The sequence below is a fragment of the Ovis canadensis genome, chromosome 17 (genome assembly GCF_042477335.2).
Source record: "Ovis canadensis isolate MfBH-ARS-UI-01 breed Bighorn chromosome 17, ARS-UI_OviCan_v2, whole genome shotgun sequence".
Taxonomy (NCBI): domain Eukaryota; kingdom Metazoa; phylum Chordata; class Mammalia; order Artiodactyla; family Bovidae; genus Ovis; species Ovis canadensis.
In genome coordinates, this window is record NC_091261.1 from 20,842,851 (window position 1) to 20,865,024 (window position 22,174).

At 40.3% G+C, this 22,174-nt stretch overlaps 1 protein-coding gene across 3 annotated transcripts in view; it reads left to right on the forward strand.

Moving 5' to 3' along the window:
• Nucleotides 1–694: 694 nt before the first annotated feature.
• PRMT9 (protein arginine methyltransferase 9) overlaps nt 695–22,174 on the forward strand; it is a 37,538-nt gene continuing 16,058 nt past the window's right edge. The window contains exons 1-8 of one of the 3 annotated variants that reach the window (XM_069556743.1): nt 695–1,123; nt 3,413–3,561; nt 5,726–5,962; nt 6,467–6,634; nt 9,411–9,513; nt 10,524–10,630; nt 17,653–17,845; nt 20,307–20,490. In XM_069556743.1, coding sequence (XP_069412844.1) covers nt 935–1,123; nt 3,413–3,561; nt 5,726–5,962; nt 6,467–6,634; nt 9,411–9,513; nt 10,524–10,630; nt 17,653–17,845; nt 20,307–20,490 — 1,330 coding nt within the window. In that variant the 5' untranslated portion in view covers nt 695–934. The remainder of the gene's footprint in view (nt 1,124–3,412; nt 3,562–5,725; nt 5,963–6,466; nt 6,635–9,410; nt 9,514–10,523; nt 10,631–17,652; nt 17,846–20,306; nt 20,491–22,174) is intronic. The other 2 variants (XR_011249779.1, XM_069556744.1) reach the window with 2 other exon arrangements.

Below are 22,174 nucleotides of genomic sequence, written 5' to 3' on the forward strand. Positions count from 1 at the left end.
CGAATAAACTGAAGTGAACTGATTCCCTCGGGTTTAAAAGTTCTGAATTTACCCCTTAGGGTCCATACTTGAATGCAGAAAAACTTTTAAAATGTAATAACGTACCCAGTATACAGCAGTGATAACCCCGAAGAGTTGAGATAAATCCTAAGTTCGTTTTAGAGAAAACTGAACAGGAAGCCAGGGACTCGAATTTGAGCCCTGCCTGTGTGTGATTTTCTTGGGCAAGTACCATCTCAGGATATCCCTCCCAGTCTGTAAAATGAGAATAATCCAGAGGTATACTTCACAGGGTTCTGTGAGGGATGATTTTTAAAACGTCGGTGAAAGCATTTCCTCTACCCTATTTGGGGTGCTTTTGCTATTTCCGAGTTATTTTCACTTTCGCCACTTCGCGATCTGGTGATTACAACTCAAATGCCTTACACATCACCATAAACGCCTGACTGCTCTCCTCATACGTTATCACCTCCCTCGCGGGAAGGTGCAGCTTCGGCTTGGTTGGGTCGGCCGAGTTTGGGTGTCCCAGCTGAAGTTACACACTCCTGACGTCAGAAAAGAGGGAGAAAGCTATTATTGTTTCTCGTCAGACGCCCGAACAAGAAAGAAATTATTAACGAAGGTCCCCTAAGCGCACGCGCGGTGGACGCCTCGCGCCTTATCGCCTAAACGGGGGAGGGGGCGACGTGCTCACGTCGGGCGTGCTGACGTTAGCGCAGCGTGCGCCGCCAGCCAATGGGACGCGCCTCTCCTGGGCTTCTGCCTGGCGAAGGTGGGCGAGCTTGTGGTGGCCCGGGAATAGGTTACCTGCGCAGGTTCTGGCGCTCCGGTTAGTTACGTGGAAGTGGTGTCACCGAGACTGTTTGCTCCTTCCGTTTACCAGAGCATCTTCCCTTTAGTGATAGTGGCGCAGGTTTCGGCCGGTGACTCTGTCATGCCGAACTCGCGGCCCAGGCCCCGCCGGGGCGCCGGGAGTGGCGCCGGGGCACCTGGGCGGGACGAGCTGGTGTCGCGGTCCTTGCAGAGCGCAGAGCATTGCCTGGGTTCCCAGGACTTCGGCACCGCCTATGCCCACTACCTCCTCGTGCTCAGCCTAGCGCCGGAGCTGAAAGACGATGTGAAGGTGAGGAGGGCCCTTCTCTCGCAGGTCGATCCTCTGTTCTGTATAAGTAAATGAATACGTAGGTAGTTGGAGGAGGGAGTGTGGTCTCTAAGTGCCTGGTGGTTGTTATTATTGTTTACTGTTTACCGTTGACTCTTTTATTCGCAACCACAACCAGCCTATTAGAAAATATTGTTTGGTGACCCTCGAAATTTACATCCAGAATCGTATTTCTTTTCACCACCTTCTTTTTTTTCACCACCTTCTTTTTTACTACCCTGATTCAACCCTCAATCGTCTCCTGTTGACTTTTGCAGTACGCTTTGGCTCGGGAGACTAGACTGTCTTCTGCAACACAGCCAACGTGAGCACTTCATAACAAAAGCCGGATGGTGTCATTCCTCTATTTCAAAACTTTCACTTCATTCAAATTCCAAAGGTTATATTGCACACGAGGCCTTCCTGCCCCAGGACATTTGCACTTGTCTTTCCTTTCTACTCTTGGGTGGAGAGAATGCTAAATTAAAATTGGAATTTGCCTGAAGTAATCATTTGGTGATGCATTCTTTTAAGTTTCAATTATTAGATTATTTGTGAGAGTTACTCTGTTGAAGTTCTGTATGTTCCTCCCCCCCCACCGCCCCCCCCCCCAGGTTATTTTAGAAAAATTTCGAAAAATGATTTAGCTTAATTTTGCATTCAGTTTTCAACCTGAAGCTACTTCGCTTTATTTCATGCAAGGTTTCTCAACCTCAAGACTGTTGATATTTTGGATAGGATCCTAGAATCCCCAACTTCTTCCCAATAGATGTCAATTTTATATAGACATTTGTAGTTCACAAAAACTTAGTGTAAATTTCAGGACCAGCTAGCCTCAAGGAGAAAGTGTTACCTTGAGATTGAGTTTGCTCTTCTAGGTAGGCAGATGTAAAATAATGGATCTGTCCAAGTGCTTTTTTCCTTAGTGCTTTGTTCCTTAGTTTCCTCTGGTAAAACAGGGACAGTGTGTATTACAAATATATATAAAGTTTGTATTTCAATTCCTGATGTTCAGTAGGGCTAAGTAACTAGCTCTATTTCCTGCAAAACAAAGCCCCATATTTATTTTCATGGGCCTCTGTGAAAGATCTATTTCTTTAGTCTTATTTCCTTCTACTTCCCATCCTCACACTTCAGCCACACCAAGCTCCTTACCTATGAATTCCCCAGTCCATTTAGTATAATCTGTGTTTTTTTTTCTCCCACACCCTAGAGTCTTCATCCTATCCTCGTCTCTCTAGTGAATTCTATTAAAATTCTGTTTCAGGTTTAACTCTCCTGTGGAAAATATGTGAAGATGATATAAATGTTGTCAGTAATAAAGCTGGAATGACTGCAGGCTTCTCTGTCTGCACTGGTTTGCAGCGTGGAGAATGTTGGGAGGGAGATGCGACTGGAGTGAGGGTGTCTGTGGGAAGGCGATTGCTGTTGTTGCACAAGTGGTCATAAGGCCCACATTGTATTGGGTGCAAAGGGCCATGAAGTATGAGTGAAAGGCCCCCAACAGTGTGGGGAGAGGTGGTGATAGATTTAAAGATAATGAGAGAGAATTGGCTGGGTTTGAAATTAATTGTTTTGGAGTTAAGGTAGCATTATAAGGTGACTTAATGGCCTGAGGTTGGGTGGTGCCTTAACCTTTGTGAGAAGAATGTTATGGGTTCAGTTTAGAACATTTTGAATTTTTTTCAAAATTGAATGTTGAATTTTTCTCTGGGAGGCCTCTGTCGGGATAGGAACAGGATTGATGTACAGTGCTCTTCTGTGAGCACTGGTCAGGAAATGTTTGGGTTGAGCTGAGTTTGAGATTGGGTAGAGGTACAGCCCCTGGTTGAGATGACTACTAGGGAGTGGTATCTGTGGGCCTGAAGTTCAAAAGAGAGGGTCTTGATTTGAGATATAGATGTGGCATCCATCAACATGTAGGTGATGCCTTGGGGATGAATGAGAAGAAAAGAGGGTCAAGGCCTTACTCCTAAACATAGGAATCCTCAAAAAAAGGGGTCAGTGGAGAATGTGATGTGGAGGCCAAGTCTGGAGAGAGTTTGGAGAGTGGTCAAACTGTCTTAATTTTGCCTTTTACTACCATGTAGATGATAAAATTTACTCATTTATGCATTTGTTTATTCCGCAAACAGGGTCTATTAAAGCCAAATAAGACTTCAGGTGATTTTCAATTGTCATTGAGTTTTATTTTCTGTGGACTCTTCAACCCGTGTTGAATAGTCTTTCATCATTTATGTTGTTGACTGATTTATGTTCTCTTTTGTGAAGGAAACTTTTCAGTATACGCTGTTCAGATGGGCTGAAGAACTCGATGCTCTCAGTCGAACACAAGACCTACTTGGCTGCTATGAGCAAGCCTTGGAACTGTTTCCTGATGATGAAGTGATTTGCAACAGTATGGGGGAGCATCTCTTCAGGTATGCAGTGGTTTCAGTATTACAAGTTCAGAACTACTCTGGATCTGTCTGGATTGGATAAATGTATAGTACAGTAATTTGAGCAGGGAAAGTTTACTCCAAAGAATTATTAACTTTAAAGGGAACAGACTAGAGAGTTGGCTAGTGAGAAGTAAAGAGAACTCAAAAGCATATAGGAGTAGTAGATACATTATATAATAATTTTACATCATATACTGTGTAATAGCTGCTGCCCTTGGGGCCGAGATCAGGTATCCATGAAAGAGTTCCTTTCCCTGGGTTGAGATATACAGACCTTTTTGGAGAGGACATAGCCTGATTCCCAGGGTGGCAGAGAAGTCACTGTGGTCCTTTGCTTGGGAAACTTCTTGTAAACCTGTTCTCCAGAGCTTCCTGGAAACTTGCCATTTCCTTTCGTAAGAGTGCCATTCACTGTTTGGGTTCTAGAATGTTTTTTTTGCTTATACCATAAATGAATAGTCTGATTCTGTTTCTTTAAAATTGGTGGAATGCTTAGAGGTGCTTGCAAGGAAGTATGAGTATGAAAGGGTTCTACTAACTCAGTTCTCTTCATCGTGTGGACCATACACTAGTGTGGTGTGTAAATTACCAGTCAGCTCAACATTCAGAAAACTAAGATCATGGCATCCAGTCCCATCACTTCATGGCAAATAGATGGGGAAACAGTGGAAACAGTGGCTAACTTTATTTTTCTGGACTCCAAAATCACTGCAGATGGTGATTGCAGCCATGAAATTAAAAGACACTTACTCCTTGGAAGGAAAGTTATGACCAACCTAGATCGCATATTAAAAAGCAGAGACGTTACTTTCAACAAAGGTCCGTCTAGTCAAGGCTGTTTTTCCAGTAGTCATGTATGGATGTGAGAGTTGGACCATAAAGAAAGCTGAGCGCTGAAGAATTGATGCTTTTGAACTGTGGTATTGGAGAAGACTCTTGAGAGTCCCTTGGACTTCAAGGAGATCCCACCAGTCTGTCCTAAAGGAGATGAGTCCTGGGTGTTCATTGGAAGGACTGATTTTGAAGCGGAAACTCCAATACTTTGGCCACCTGATGCGGAGAGCTGACTCGTTGGAAAAGACCCTGATGCTGGGAAAGATTGAGGGCAGGAGGAGAAGGGGACAACAGATGATGAGATGGTTGGATGGCATCACCGACTCAATGGACATGGGTTTGGGTGGACTCTGGGAGTTGGTGATGGACAGGGAGGCCTGGCCTGCTGCGGTTCATGGGGTCGCAAAGAATCAGACATGACTGAGCGTCTGAACTGAACTGAACAGTGAGGTATAAAAATAGAAATTGTGAGTAAACATTTAGAAGTTTGAATAGCAGTTTGCGGTAAATCCAAGCACGTGGTCGGGTAACTCACTCATTGAGGAGAGTATGGGCCACTGTGAAATCTGGTATGGGAGCTACACAGCGGCTAACTCTGTGCAGTACAAGTGTATTGGTCTACAGATGGGGAGCTATTTTACAAAGAGAGGGAGTTTTTGGATGGTTTAAGAAGCAGGGTGGTTTGATAGTTTTTTCCTTCTGTCTTTTATTGTTGATTTGCTCACATATAATTCAGTAGTAATTTTTTGGTGACTCACCTTTGATGTTTTTTCCTTCGGACACAATGACTCTCTTTTTGCAGTCATATTCACTTAGTTATTTTTAATTAAAATATATACTTTTAGTAACAAGTACAACAAAATATATAATTTTAGTAACAAGTGTAAATTGGTCTGGCTGCAAATATGGCTAACTCTTGATGACCGTTCTGCTCAGTTGAAAGCACAGTAGAGAGGCTAGCCATAGGCATTAGTATCTTTTACAGTGGAAGTGGTTTTTAGAATCCTGGTGTTCTAGAAAGTTGCTTAAATGGACGATGACTAGGAGAGCTTCTACTACACGATAGTAAAGTAGTATTTCATAGTCAGGTTCCTTGTTAGTGTCCTGGAATGCATAAATATAATAGGGATTCAGAAAGGAGAGAAGTAAATGAGACTCACAGTCCTCACCGAAGGCTTCCCAAGGAGACGACACTCTCGTTGGGTAGGATTTGGGGTGCTGGAGAGGGGTTCTCAGGCTAGATGAGTGACATGAACCAAGGCATTGATGGTGTAGAGTTGAATGTTTCATTTGTCATTTTTCATTCTAGAATGGGCTTTAGAGATGAAGCAGCTGGGTATTTTCATAAAGCAGTGAAGCTAAACCCTGATTTCAATGATGCAAAGGAGAATTTTTATCGTGTTGCAAACTGGTTGGTGGAACGCTGGCACTTTATCATGCTTAATGACACCAAAAGGAATACGATTTATAACGCAGCAATCCAAAAGGCAGTGTGTTCGGGCTCCAAAAGTGTTTTGGATATTGGAGCAGGAACTGGAATACTAAGGTTTGTTGGAACTGTGTTTTAATTACGTATAGATGTATACTAATGTAAATTAAAGATTTTATCAAATGTGGAAGATTTTGACAGTGAAATTTAAAAATAGAGATTATTTCTCATAATCTTGTTATGATTATTCATGCAACTATTATTATTGTCATTTCACTATAACTTACTTTATTAAGAATTTGACATAGCTACCAAGAAACATTCAGAGTTATTGAGATTTTGCATAATGCTTTTACGAGTAGGTTTTACATTAACATTCTGATTGAGTCTAGTTTTTAAAAGTCTGTTAGCATTCTGCATGACAGTTGTCTTAATAAGGTGGATGTTATGATTCATTGTCTTATTTGTTTCTTGGAGAGAATATTAGCTCATTTTTTTTCCAAATGTAGAGTGAATAATGTTGGTGGTAAAGAATAAAAGGAAAACCCCACATTTCATAATTTCACTGAAATTTGAAAACAGTAGATTATTTTTTTGATGGAGCACTTTTTCCCCTTGCAGCATGTTTGCTAGGAAAGCTGGAGCACATTCTGTGTATGCCTGTGAGTTATCCAAGACCATGTATGAACTGGCCTGTGATGTAGTGGCAGCAAACAAGATGGAAGAAGGGGTCAAACTCTTGCACATGAAGTCGCTTGACATAAAAATTCCAAAACACATTCCTGAAAGGTATTACGCCATGAACTAATTTTGCTGTTTATACTCCAATATTTTATTTCTTAAGAATTAAGATATTCACATTTCTAGCTTCTAGTCCAAATAGAAATACTGAAACCTTTATATTGTAAAGGTACAGATATAGGATAGTTCAGCATAAGATGGATTTTCATAATAAGGTCATATTCTTGACAAGATTTAAAGATCTTGAGAAAAATATGCAGCAAGGGATTTAATCAATAAACTTCAGCTTTAGCAGGTTACTTTATCTTTGTTCATTCTAGTATTTTAGTTGTGAAAATGGATCATACCTCCTGTATGGTCCATAGCTGTTTAAAAATTGTAAATGTAATGCGTGAGTAGATTAAGCTTGATGGACTTAATCACATTCGGTGTTAATATTCTTGGCTAAAATGAAAGCTTTGGAAGCATCAGTTGTCAATGTATTTTCACTTCCCCACTTCAATTGCTTTGAATATTATGTCGTAAGTCTCAGCTTTTTAGTGTTATTCGTTTTGATCCATATCACAAGGGGATGGAATTTTAGAGCTAGAGGGGATTTAAACATTGTCTGGTCCAACAAACTATCATTCTTAGGCACAGTTTCCTCTGTGTAGCGCTCGTGTTACTACTTCCCCTGGGTCGTCTCTCTTTCCATCTCACTGAGATTCAGTTCACGTTGAAACGGGGCCTGTTTACACTCTGTCATACGTGGGACTATGATTTTGAAAAGTCTTCCGTGTATGTATAAGAATATTTAGGTTGGCATGATGGTTACGCTTTTCAGTTGTCTCTGGCTTTGTTTTCGTGAAGTCCTGTTGGATTGTTTAGGCAGGTATTAAATACATTTTATAGAATTAGTATCCTCAATTGTCTTAGACTGATCAGGCTGCCGTTAACAAAATACCACAGACTAGGTGGCTGGAACTACAGACGTGTATCTTCTCACAGCTCTGGAGGCTGGAAGTCCATGATTGTGGGTGCTGGCAGATTTGGTTTCCGGCAGGAGCTCTCTTCTGGCTTTACAGATGGCCGTCTTGCTCTGTCCTTAAGTGGCCTTTCCTCCATAGCTGCGAGGAGAGAGAGATCACTGCTGTGATCACTTCCACTTTTATTAGGACACAGGTCCCATCGGATTAGGACATGACCTCATTGAACCTTAAATAACCTCGTAAAGATCTATCTCCAAATACAATCATACTGGGGGTTAGAGCTTCAGTGTGATTTTTGGTCAGTACCCAATTCAGTACATAGTGTGAATCAAAGTTTCATTACTGTAATCCACTTTTTTTCTCACACATAGTATTATAGAAAGGATGTAGTACATAGTGTGAATCAAAGTTTCATTACTGTAATCCACTTTTTTCTCAGTCATAGTATTATAGAAAGGATGTATTGGATTTGAATGAAGAGATATGGTTATAATAATAATAATTAGTTGTTGTTTAGTCACTGAGTTGTGTCCAACTCTTTGCAACCCTGTGGACTGTAGCCTGCTAGGGTCCTCTCTCCTTGGGGTTTCTTAGGCAAGAATACTGGAGCGGGTTGCCATTTCCTTTTCCAGAGGGTCTGCCCACCCAATGATCGAAATCATGTCTCCCGCATTGCAGGCGGATTCTTTACTGCTGAGCCACCAGTGAAGCCCAATAATAATAACTAATAATGATTTATTTTTACCTTGGGCAAATCTAGAGACTTGGAGATATCAGATGATTTGAGATGCTTTTTGCATTCTAAATATATGCAGTCATAAATACTGAAAATCTTGTGTATGTATATACAATACTGGGTTTAGGCACAGTGCCATATTGTGCTTCAGTCGTGTCCAGCTGAAGTTGTAGCCCCATGGATCACAGCCTGCCAGACTCCTCTGTCCATGGGATTCTCCAGGCAAGAATACTGGAGTGGGTTGCCATTCCCTTCTCCAGTGGATCTTCCCGACCCAGGGATTGAACCTACATGTCTTACTTTTAACCTGCATTGGCAAGTGGTTCTTAACCGCTAGTGCCACCTGGGAAGCCCATGGGCACAGTAGAGGATACTAAAGTTGCTTTCTGTTATCAAGGCAGCTGTAGTCAAGATAGGAAGATAGGATTATTCTTGAAAATATCTTTTTCTTGTAACCACAGAAATGAATGATACTGGCAGTGAATACTAAAGAAGTTCGACAAAGGGAGAGATTTTTTTTGGTGTGTTTTTGAGTGGATTTTCTAGAAAGAATGAACAGAGACCAGAACCCTGTGGGTTAGGCTTTGGTGAAAACTCCAGGTGTGGGTAAAGCACGAGAGGTGACAGGAGAGGGACAATGAACATATAAGAGATAAACACGGATAATGGAAGTGGAGGGAGGGCTTGGAGGGGTAGGCTTTCTCACTGCACTACCTGTTGTCTGTAGGGAGTCACTGATAGTAGAAAGTATTTTCATAGAATATTGCGGATAGATGTCCAGTTACTCAGGGTTAAGGAGGGGGACTGGTAAAAGTAATGGATATGAACAAATCCTTAGGGTTTAGGCAGTGAAAGAATAACCCAGGAGGCAGCGGGTAAAGTGAAGGTTGTCTGTGACCCCTACTGTCCCCGCCAGGAAGCTGCTAGTGGAGAACAGAGGAGCCTTAGAGGAACATTAGAGTTCCTTAGGATTCAAGGGTAGATGTTAAACATGAAATGTATGAGAAAATTTTATATTTGTGCTGTCTATAATATATTCTTCCTTCTCTCAGCTTTGACATCTTTTACATAAATAGCATGATATTTTACTTACATATATCTTTAAAAAATCATTCTATAGAGTGTCCCTAGTTGTAACAGAAACTGTCGATGCAGGTTTATTTGGAGAAGGAATTGTGGAGAGTTTGATTCATGCATGGGAGCATTTACTTTTGCAGCCAAAGGTAAGCAGCATGAAAACACTTAAATTTGATTAAGAATTCATTATTCAGTAGATGGCTCATTGAGCCGCTAGCATAATTGCAAAGCAATAGGAGATGCGTCTCACTATTGAGGTACATACTATTTAGCTGGCAAGAAATCCGTGCGAAGAAAAAACATTTAATAACATAATGCAGTGTATTCTTGTGTGCCCAAATGGGGTATACAGGCAAAAAATACTCCAGGAAGGAGTTCTTAGCAATTGAGATTATGTGATGAAGGGATTGACTCTGGAATTCTTGAGTGAGGTTGAGAAATGGAAATATTTTGAGCTTTACAGCTTCACTGCTCATATTGTATATATGGCAAATTTACCAAAAGGGAATGTAGTGGGTTAACTGGTATGTTATGATTTTAAGATACCACTTGGACCTAGGCTGGACATAATTGACTCTTATAATTGCCAAGTTGTATTTTACATTGAAATCCTCTACTTTTGGCCCATAAACTGTAGCTTTCATGTATATATTGATATATGGATTATGAAAGAAAGGATTTTAACATGTAATAAGAATCGACTACTTACAGAAAATTATTTGGATTTAAAATAGCTAATGAAAGGTTGAAAGAAGAGCAGTTTGTTTTTCGAGTAGGTAATGGTGATTTTGGCCTCTTCAGTAAAGTCATACTCAAAGATCTTTTCTTGTGTGCAAACTTAGAGGCTTCTAGCTCCCACCTCCCTCCCTCCCTTTCTTCCTACTAGTACTTAAAAAAAGAAAAAAATTTATACGTATATATACACACACATGCACGTATATATGATATATGTATACTTACACATATATATTCATATATATATATAAATGGAAATAAACTTTGTAAAGGAACAAAAACCTTAATCTGCTTATCATTAACTGTTGTTTTTCTAAGCTTTCTGATAAATTTTCATAGCTTGCCGTCATACACACATATTTTGACAAAAATATTTTGACATCAGTGTAGCAGAGTATAATTTTTACTGTTATATTTTTAGACCAAAGATGAAAACGGTAATTGTGAAAAATATGGGAAAGTTATACCAGCAAGTGCTGTTATATTTGGGATGGCAGTAGAATGTGCAGAGATAAGAAGACATCATAGGTAAGTGATTATTTAAATAGTAAATATTTAAAAATATTTCAGTAATTTTGAGGAGTTGCCTGTACTTAAAAGGTTATTTAGTGGACATTCGGATGAGAATGTATCATCTTCTGACCTTTAAATTCATGATATTTATTCCAGTCTTAATTTAATTTTTGCCTTTAAAACTTTCTTCAAAAATAAGACTCTTGGATTAACAATCAGCTTTCAATTTCCTAGTGGAAAATTTAATTTTGATACAACATAGTATCCTTTTGATGTGTGATAGATTCCTGCCGGGGTCCAGCCCCGGTGGATCCAGGGTGATTCGAAGGTGGGGGGACGGAGTCGGCGTCTTTGGAAAAATACATATTTAATCACAGATATAGAGAGGTTAGAAATGGATAGTGTTGTAGGAAGATTAGTGGAGAGAAGGAGGCTGAATAATTTGGATTACGTGGAATAGCATCCATGCTCCAGATGGGAATTCAGCCAGAAAAACGGGAGCAAGAAAGAAGCGACATGGGGGAATCAGTCTTTCCAGAAACTGATCCGATTTCTTTATTTTTGGGTTTGCTTATATACCTTTTGTTACACATAGGGATGAATACAGAGTCACGTGGGAGTCAGCAGTCCTGACCTTTGTCAAAATCAGGTGCTTCACATAAATGTATAAAAAAAGGTCTTAGGGATATTACATCATCTTCTGGCCATGAATGAGACCTGCTGACATTTTATGATCCTTTCTTTCTGATAACCAAAAAACTTATTTCTTCCAAGGGTGTTTTTTCTTAAACCAGGCACCACCCTCCAAATAAAGTTACATTCCTATAGGGTGAGGGTATAGTGAGTTACAATCAAGAAAGGAATGTATTTAACTCAAGGTTAACATGATTAGCCTTAAAGGTTAATACTTATTTCTCCTATATGCATAAAGGTTAATACTTATTTCTCCTATATGTTAGTTATATTCATTATAAGGGAGGGAATATGGAGATTTAGCAGCAAACATCAGCCTAACAAATGAAAATCCTTTCACCAGTGCTCCCCTTAAGATCTGTTTAGTCTTAAGATATGATAAAGTTACATTTTTACATAGCAAGGACACAGCGATTTATAAGTACAGTGATCTATTACAAAAGAGAAAATCCATTAACTCAAAAAGTCTAGTATTGCTAACATCAAAAACTACTATATTTCCTTTGCTATACTCCAGATACATTGATTAATATATACCCAAGTGCCTAAGGATATGGAGGCCTGGCGGCAATCATTGACTCAACAAGAAGAAAAAATCCTATGCTAATTAAGACTCTCAAAATACTCCAAAACTCTCTGTGCTGTTTATGGTTGAGAGGTAGTAAACAATCATGTGGCAGGAGTATGGATAATGCTGTCACACAAGCTAGTCTGTCAGCAGAGAGGTTTGACCTGAGACATCCTTGTCCCACCCAGAGCAGGGAATTAGCAGCAATTATTGACACAACAAATGAAAAACCCTTCACCAAATAATTCCTAACCAACACACTATACTAATAATTTCCAACTCCCCAAAAGATTTTGCCTTTAGTAAGTCTAAAACATCTCATGCCTCTCAGGTTTGGAGGCTGTAAACAATCACATGTGGCTGGACAAACCTATACAGGTGGGCTAGATAACCTTCAGAGGAGTCCGTAAGCTGAAACACTCTTGTCACGCCCAAGAATTTTTATTGCCTTGGAGCTGCACGTTTACTCCTTCTCAGAGAGAAACGGTTATGGGGGAGAGCCCCCCGTAAAGTCAGAGGTGTAGGTGAGAGCATAAAACAGACTCTGGTTTTGGGGTAGATGCTCGGGAACAGGGGGTTTCCTGAGGCTTGATCACGCCTTTGCGTATGCCAAGCCTCCTTCCTCATGACCTTTGCCATGGGCGGAATTCCTCACGCTGGCCCCTGGCAGATTCCTGAGAAAAATACTAAGTTCAGACTAATTTTAGAGTGAAATAAAAATTTCCATGTGAAAATAATTTTACTTCTCCCAGTTTTCTGTTCTTAATAACTGTTGACATTGTAATGTTTTGTTGGTAGGTGGGATGAAATTTCATAATCTTTGTACCCTTGAGATTCTGAGATTTCTGCAGTGTGATACAGGTGAAAATTTTTTTTAGTTAGAAAAACTTATTGGTTACTTCCTTTTCTTGAACATTAATGAATTTTTTATTTTGCTAAAGTATTGATCCATATTGTTCCAGGACTTCTTAAGGAGGCCCTCCATCTGATAACTCAGTAGTAGTAAATGTTACACATAAACATTTCAGGAAATACTGGTAATGAAAAGAAGAAAGTAATCATTCTGAACGCCCCACTGGTAGATAACTAATGCTCATCTTTACAGTTTATCTTCTTACACTCCTCAGTGCATGCTACAGGGTGATAAATAAAAGTAGTTAGTGATTGGTGGGGCACAGGATGGAGAAGGCAATGGCACCCCACTCCAGCACCCTTGCCTGGAAAATCCCATGGATGGAGGAGCCTGGTCGGCTGCAGTCCATGGGGTCGCTAAGAGTCCGATATGACTGCGCGACTTCACGTTCACTTTTCACTTTCATGCATTGGGGAAGGAAATGGCAACCCACTCCAGAGTTCTTGCCTGGAGAATCCCAGGGACGGGGAGCCTGGTGGGCTGCTGTCTATGGGGCTGCACAGAGTCGGCCACGACTGAAACGACTTAGCAGCAGCAGGGCACAGGCATTAACCAAAAAGTGGCCTTTGCCAGCAGATTGGCTGGATTAGAGTGAGCTAGTTGGTTGGCAGCTCTGTGTAAGCAAATGTGTGTCTGTATAAATTTAATTTTGCTTCAGTAAAAATGATCAGTAGCAGTAAATATATTAAAATATCAGTAAATAATTAGCTTTAGTGAGCCTCTTCATGTTAATAGATGTGCTTCATGATTTCTTAAAAGTCACTTTCCTAGTGTTACAGTTCCCAGAGTTTAGAGGTTTTAAGTTTTAAGAAGCTTGGTTTATTAGTTATAAAAACTAGAAGTAAAAAATAATAATTTATTGATGCAGAAATAGAAAACATAGATCAGTATAACACAATAAAGACTCTAGATACACCTTTGAATGTATAGGGATTTAGTATGTGATACAGATGAGGTATTTTAGATGGGTGGAGAAAAGATAAACTATTCAGGAAGCGGAGATGAAGCGCTTCACTGGGGTAACGCTGTTGTTCTTCAGTTGCTCAGTTGTGTCTGACTCTTTGCAACCCTATGGACTGCAGCACGCCAGCCTCCCGGTCCTTCAAATAGTTAAAGTTAGATCTTTACTTTTAATTCCAAGATGAATTAAGTATCTAAGTGTAAAAAAATCCATTAAGTGGTGAAGGCTTTCCAAGCAAAACAGAGGGAGGATCCAGAAGCCACAAAAGATTGACAAATTTAACACATTAAAAAAAAAAATGAAAGTATAAAGTTAAAAGGCAGATGACAATCTGAGGCAAAATTTCCAGCTTTTAGAATAAAGTTAAGTTGGAGAAGACTCTTGAGAGTCCCTTGGGCTGCAAGGAGATCCAAACAATCCATCCTAAAGGAGATGAGTCCTGGGTGTACATTGGAAGGACTGATGTTGAAGCTAAAACTCCAGTACTTTGGCCACCTGGTGCAAAGAGCTGACTCATTGAAAAAGACCCTGATGCTGGGAAAGATTGAGGGCAGGGGGAGAAGGGGATGACAGAGGATGAGATGGTTGGATAGCATCACAGACTCAATGGACATGAGTTTGGGTAAACTCCGGGAGTCAGTGATGGACAGGGAGGCCTGGCATGCTGCAGTCCATGGGTTTGCAAAGAATTGGACACGACTGAGTGACTGAACTGAACTGAAACATATTTGCAATTGTCTATTAATGAGAGAAATGGAAATTAAATAAATAGGATAACATTTTTAACTGTTTACATTCTGAAACATTAAAAATGATTGATAAGGGGAATTCCCTGGTGGCCCAGTGGTTGGGACTCCACACTTTCACTGCCGAGGCCCCAGGTTTGATCCCTGGTCGGGAAAGTGAGATCCTGCAAGCCCCACAGTGTGGCCCAGAAAAGAGATAAGATCCTACTTTCTCATGTTGTTGTTTAGTCGCTGAGTTGTGTCTGACTATTTTGAGACCCCATGAACTGTAGCCCACCAGGTTCCTTGTTGGTGGGATTTCCCAGCAAGAATACTGAAGTGGGTTGCCATTCCCTTCTCCAGGGGATCTTCCTGGCCCAGGCATTGAACCTGGGTCTCCTGCATTGGCAGATGGATTCTTTACCGCCGAGCCACCAGGGAAGCCTGTTTTAGATATGGGAGACTGTATACCCTGTTGGTGCATCATTTTAGTAGCTCAGTTTGGCGTTAACTAACCAAGCCAAAGGTGTGCATAGTCTTTCATGTGATGTGTCTTCTTCTGATAGTTTGTCCTAATAATAAACGTGTACAGGGATGCTTACTCTAACACTGTAATTGGAAAAACCCAAACAGAAAACTATCTGCATACTTACTGCAGGCTGATAAAACATTCACCCAGTGCAGTACTTTGCCGGTAGCAAAAGGAAACAGTCAAGGTGCACATGTAGAGAGGGAAGGAAGTTAATGACGGTTAGTGAGAAAGACAGGCCATAATTCTAGGAGCAGTGAGCATACCTAGCCCTCAGATCTTGGCTCTTAAATACCGTTCCTCACCACGGGGAACTATAACTCTGGAGAAATGGCTGCTTCCCAGACTGGGGCAGAACAGACTGAAGCTGACTGTGAAATAACTTGGGGCAGAAATTTAAGGAGCTGCCGAAGAAAATGATGTGGGTGGTTAAAGGTCACAGAAGCATGTTTGGAAGTGTCTCCCGCTGGCCAAATCTTGGACAGTTTCAGCACCAAGATATATAAGGGCAGTTCCATTGAATAAAGTAAGAATCCATAAATCCCTGTGTATAACAAATAGATTAATAAATGGAACTAAGATCCTGCAAGCAACATGGTATGGCCAAAACAAAATAAAATTGTCAGCATCATGAGAGACAGAGATTGAAGAGAACTAAAGGATAGGACAGCTAAATTGAAATCATGATCCTGTATTGGGACTGGTGGGCGGAAGTTAGTTTTGATTTATTGATTCAGTTACTATAGAATATGAACTATATTCTAGTATGAAGATGAAATAACACTGCATTTGATAACTTATGATTAAGAAAATACCCTTGTTTCTAATAAAGATACACTGAAGTATATCTATGAAAGGATGAATGGGTACGATGAATGCAGTTCTCTCTCAAATGGTTCAGAAGAAAGAATATATGTGGAGAGAGAGAATGTGATAAAAATAATATGGTAGACTATTAAAAACTTGATGAATGTGGTTAAAGAATGTGAGAGTTCTTTAGACGACGCTGGAAGCCTTTCTGTAAATTTGAAATCATTTTCAAAATAAAGAGTTAAGAGCAGAGGGAAATAAGTACAGTGGGTCTGAGGCAGTATACACAGATACCGCACACGTAAAGAAAACGGTGGGAGAGGACAGACACCAGACTTCTAACAGGGCGGAAATGGATGCTGTGAAGGTGGACTTGCACTTTTTACTACATTGTTTGAAGTTTGGACAGTAAGTTTATATTCATGTATTTGGTAAGAAATTGAAAGGGAACTTGTCACATTCTTTTTGTTTCTGTAACTTGTGATTTCTCATTTGGTTACTGTTAAACTCGTTAATACTTCCATTTGATAATCCATCTTTTTTGAATATAACAAAATAATTTCTAGTAGTAGACTGTTTCTGTAGTAAAGACAGATAGGCTAATAAATGAGTGTGTATGAGAGGAGGTCAAAGTGTTTCCTGTTACAAGATGGTGTTTTTTAAATGCTCATGAAGTGTTTTTTTCCAGTGTAAATTTTTACTGACATCAAACATTGTTAGAGCAAGCACATAAACCACACATTTATGATGGATTCATGAAGTTGATGTAGTGTGTCCCAGTGCTCAGATCAAGGCTCCACCCCAACAGGTCCTTAGGAAGAAACCCCTTCCAGTTACCAGTGCCCCACACCCCCAAGAGTATCTACTGTCTTGACTTCTGACGCCATAGATTATTTTGCCTGCTTTGAATTTCATGCAAATGGTATCATACGGTATGAATGCTCATGCTTGCCCCCTTCTTCCAACACGTCTGTGCTCTTGTGTGTAGTTTGTTGGTTCTCATTGCTGTGGAGTATGCCTGTTGTGTGAATACTCCACAGTGCATTCCTCCATTCTGCTGCTGATGGATGTTTAGGTCATATCCAGTTTGGGGAGTATTGTGTTTATAGCACAGCTGTAAACATTCTTAAACATTCTTTTGGTGGTTGTATATATGAATTTCCCTCAGCCATATTTCTGGAACTGCAAATGCCAGACACCTTGAGGTTCCCATATTAAGACTGAATCTAAAATAATAGTCATGTTCCGCTTGAATAGGAACTGTGAAACTCTTCCAAAGTGGTCTTTTTAATTTTATATTCCTACCAGTAGTATATAAGACTGTATTCTTATCAGTACTTGGTATGGACTGTTTATTTTCCCCGTTCTGTTCGTCGGGTAGCATGGCTTTAACTTCATTTCCCTCTTGACTGACTCTTCATATTGGCTATTTGTTCTTTTGTGAAGTGTCCGAAACTTTGGCCCATTTTTGGATTTCTTTTATTGTGCAGACTAAAAAATATATTCTGGATATTTGTCCTTTGTTGAGTAGATGTATTACAAATCTCTTTTGCTCAGTGGCTTGCCTTTAACATTCTTCCTGGGCATCTTTTGATGAGTGGAGTCTTAATTTTAATGTCCACCTGTTATTTGTTTTCGTTTATAGTTGGTGACTGTGTATGTCAGTGTGTTTAAGAAACCTTTGTCTATGATGTTTTATTGTATTTTTATGCTAATTTTTGCTGGATTCAGTATTAGACAGTGTTACTTGATTTTTTAAAAAGAAAAAGAAAAAAACAGAAACCAACCCATCTTTTTCCCTTTCCCTTTTCCCTTTCCTCTCTCATTCTCCTCACCAGGGTGGGTGTTAAGGACGTTGCTGGAATCTGTTTGCCAACCAGTGTGAAATTTCAGAGCCCAGCATATTCTTCTGTAGATGGAGAAGAAACAATTGAACCTTATACAACCGAAAAGATGAGTCGAGTTCCTGGAGGATATTTGGCTTTGACAGAGTGCTTTAAAATTATGACAGTAGATTTCAACAATCTTCAGGTAAAAATAAAAATTTAGTTTGGTTTTAAGTGTTAAATTTCACACGTTGTTTAAAATAGTTAATACATAGGACAGTCTTATGAGTAGGCATGGAATTCCACTTCCTGTATGTAAGGAAAATGATTATTTGCTTTACTTTTAAATACACAGGAAAAAAATCCTTAAGGTTTTTGGGACTGTACAGTGTACCTGGTGCTTTCACATGTATTCTTAGGTGGCTCACTGCTTTGTTTATTTTTTGGTTGTGCTGGGCCTTCGTTGCTGTGCGTGGACGTTTTCTAGTTGTGGCGAGTGGAGGCTACTCTCTGTTGCAGAGCATGGGCTTCTCATTGCCGCGTCTTCTCTCGTTGCAGCACACAGGCCCTAGGACTTGGAGGCCTCAGTAGTTGCCGCGTGAGAGCTTAGCTGTCCCGCGGCATGTGGGATCTTCCCAGACCAAGAATCAAACCCGTTTCCCCTGCGTTGGCAGGAGGATTCTTATCCACTGTAACATCAAGGAAGTCCTGAGGTTGCCCTTAGAACAGCATTGCAATACAGTTATAATTATCCTTGTGCTGTTACGTTAATTCCCGCCCCCCTCCCCAGATATAAATGCAGGGCAGGGATTATAACCTAGGTCTTCCAGCCTTTCTCTGTGTTTTTCATCTCAGATTAGTAATATTCCTTGAAATGAAACAACTCAGATCTCTAAGTTGTCTGTGTGTTAGGGTGACCAGCCACCTTGACTTGCGCAGGACTGAGCGGCTCCTGAGAAATGGTCTTGGGCAAAACAGGACCAGCTGGTATCATCCTGATGTATCTGTGTGTGTGTGAGGGCCCTGTGCTGAGCAAAGAAAGAGCTGGAGAAGGTTACATCGAGTCCTTCTCTGGTGATAATCTCTGATCATCATCTCTGGTGATCTAAGTAAGGATCACCAGAAATGTTTAAGTATATTAACCTTAAGTACATTAAGATTTTGAGGTGAAACTTGCCAGGGGACAGAAGACTTTGTGAGTGTCATTTTCACCTAAGATCTTTATAATTTAATAAAAGCTTTCCCCTATTAGTTGTTAATAGGTTTTTTTGTTTTGTTTTGTTTTGAGGTGATCTGGAACTAAATTAATACTTTGGCATTGCTGAGGCTGAGCTTTGCCAGTATTTCTTTTCTGATATAACAGTGTTACAATTTTTTTTTGTTCTTTTTAAGTCCTCATCCCTGCATGACTACACAACCTCCCTTCCTCAGTCCTTACCCCTCCCCCCATCCCACCTCAGTCTCCAGACACAAACCCAGGTTAACATCTGTGCTTCAGAGTGAGTGAAAGTCAGTCAGGTCTGACTCTTTGTGACCCCTTGGACTATGTTGTCCATGGAATTCTCTAAGCCAGAATACCGGAGTGGGTAGTCCTTCCCTTTTCCAGGGGATCTTCCCAACCCAGGGATCGAACCCAGGTCTCCCTCATAGCAGGTGGATTCTTTACCAGCTGAGCCACAAGGGAAGCCCAAGAATACTGGAGTGAGTAGCTTATCCCTTCTCCGGTGGATCTCCCCAACCCAGGAATTGACCTCTCCCCAACCGGGGTCTCCTGCATTGCAGGTGGATTCTTTACAAAGTGATAGTCCATAAATTGTTAAGTTCCAGTGATCTGAGTTCTATTGATTTTCCAGAGTGGCTCACAGAATCAGTGAAGTATTTTACTTATTAGGCTCTTAAGCGTTACTTATTACACATTTTACTTATTAGGCTTATTAGACAAGGATGTATCTTGGGAACAGTCACATGGAGGAGATGCATAGGCATAGGGGTGAGCAAAGGCGATCAGGGCTCCCGTGCTGTCCCTAAGAGCATCATGCTCCTCGAATCTCCAGGTGTTCACCAAGTGTTCCAATATTTTAATGTTTCTTCTCCCCAACAGCCCCCGCCCCCCAAAAAAACACCTTATTAAGACCCGAAATTTGAAAGTAATATCTGCCTGTTTAATATTTTCAAGTAATACATTAAAAAGGAAGAAGAAAAAAGTATATATCTTGCTTTTTAAAATCTAGCTCCTTCTTTCCCCAGGTCACCAGCTTGAAATATATCTTTTCAGACTTGCTTTTCTAATCTGCACGCGCGCACGCACACACACACACACACACACACACACACCACACACACACCACACACACAGACGAATGCACACACACATTTTTTAGAATAGAATAATCCCGATTGCTTCACCACTTGCCTTCATTCAGCAGTATGTTATGGACTTTTTCTGCATCAGTAATATGTATCTGCCTCATTGTAGTAACTCACGGTATTCACTACCATATACTGTATATCACGTTTTCCCATTCAATGTGTTTATTTGGTTGTAGCTGTGCTGTGATATTGATCCCCTGAGGGTTCTGGGCGGGGCTGATGGGAAGTGGTATGACACTGGGGCATGCATGTATTAAATGTCTAAAATTCTCTTATTCCTTCTACGTTTTGGTCAGGAATTAAAAAGCCTTGCAACTAAAAAACCTGATAAGGTTGGTGTCCCCGTTACTAAAGAAGGCATACTTGATGCCATCGTGGTTTGGTTTGTACTCCAGCTTGATGACGAACACAGTTTATCCACAAGTCCTAGTGAGGAAACGTGCTGGGAACAGGCTGTATACCCTGTTCATGATCTTGCAGGTATATCTTGTCTAATTTTTTATTGTTTTTCTTTAAAAAAAAAAATGTTGTCTTAATCCTCTAAGGATTTGAGTCAGTGTCAAAAATTCACTTTGAATATGAAGTTTCCAGTCAAGGGAGAGTGGTTAAATCTTTCAGAATTTTCTGTTTGGTTTTTAAAAGTAGTTTTAAGTAATATGTATGGTTAAGAAGAGAGACTAAAATCGACATGTACAGACTGCTCTAAACTAGATAACCGACAGGGATCCACTGTCGTGCACAGGGGACTCTGCTGCGTGCTCTGGAATAACCTAAATGGGGAAAGAACGTGAAAAGGAACAGATAGGTGTGTATGTATAACTGCTGTACACTTTAACACATTGTTAATCAACTATACTCCAATATTAAAAAAAAAAAAGGTGAAAACACAAATCTGCTGCAGACCACTCAAAAATATCCATCATTAAATCATTTCTTCAGCTCTGATTACTCTTGTTATGAGTAGATGAGAGAAATGCTAGTCCACTTTTTTGGAACACAGTGGAGAAATATTGCTTACAGAGCAGAAGTTCTTATCGCTCACAGAATCTGACGGCATCTGTGGAGCCCCAGGCCCTAAAAATATGCACACTCATATAAATACAAAATCTTGCAGTTTAGAGTTCATGAATCCATGGACTTACCTAGGGAAGTCTTATGTTAAAGATACTTTTTATTTACTTATTTAAAAAATATATTTATTTTTTATCATGTGGGATCTCCAAGTTGTGGCATATGGGATCTAGTTCTCTGAACAGGGATCTAACCTGGGCCCCCTGCATTGGGAGCGTGGAGTCTTAGCCACGGGACCACCAGGGGATGTCCCAAAGATAACTTTTTTATAAAGAAAGGATTTACTAGTAATTTGATGTGGTTCAGTATAGTTTACAGCAGCTGTATTACATAGAAAAATTCTACTGTTTTATAACTGGAAGGTAATATTTACTTCTGTATAGTCTCTCAACCAAGGATCTAATTTGGCAAGGCCATGAAGTCATGAATCAGTATAGTATCGTGGCAGAGTATGGTTCTGGAGTCAGTCGGGTAAATTTGAAATCGAATCTTTGCTAATACTGACTCCTTCGCTGGTCTTGCCGGTTATTTCTTAGAGCTTTTGTTATGTGATTTATAAAAACGGAAGGGTGCTGGGAATTCCCTGGTGGTCCAGGGGTTAGGACTCCCAGCTTTCATTGTGGGGGTGCCGGTTTCAATCCCTGGTCAGGTAACTAGGATCCTGTAAGCTGTGTTGCAGTCGTGCTAAAAAAGAAAAAGAAAAGTGAGGGGGATGCCAGTGCTGTCTACTTTGCAGGATTGTTGTAGGAGTTATTAGACACACTGCGTGTAAGATGCCTAGTCTATAGTGCTAGGAAACTTCATGGACATACTGCGTGTAAAATACCTACCATGGTGACCAGCGCTGAGTAAGTAACATTTAAACATTTTGTTTGTTTATTCTAACTCTCAGTAACTTAGATGGCATTAAAAAAAATCCTTAGGGAAAGGATATTTTAAGTGTAAACGCAAGAAAGGTAACTTATATTTTCAGCTGGTTCTATGGCTGAGAAGGAAGAGCAATTATATGTTTACACTTTGAAGCTTTGCCACGTGTGAAAGCTGATGGACAATATGGTCTTTCTATTATTATTACTTCTATTTATTTATTTTT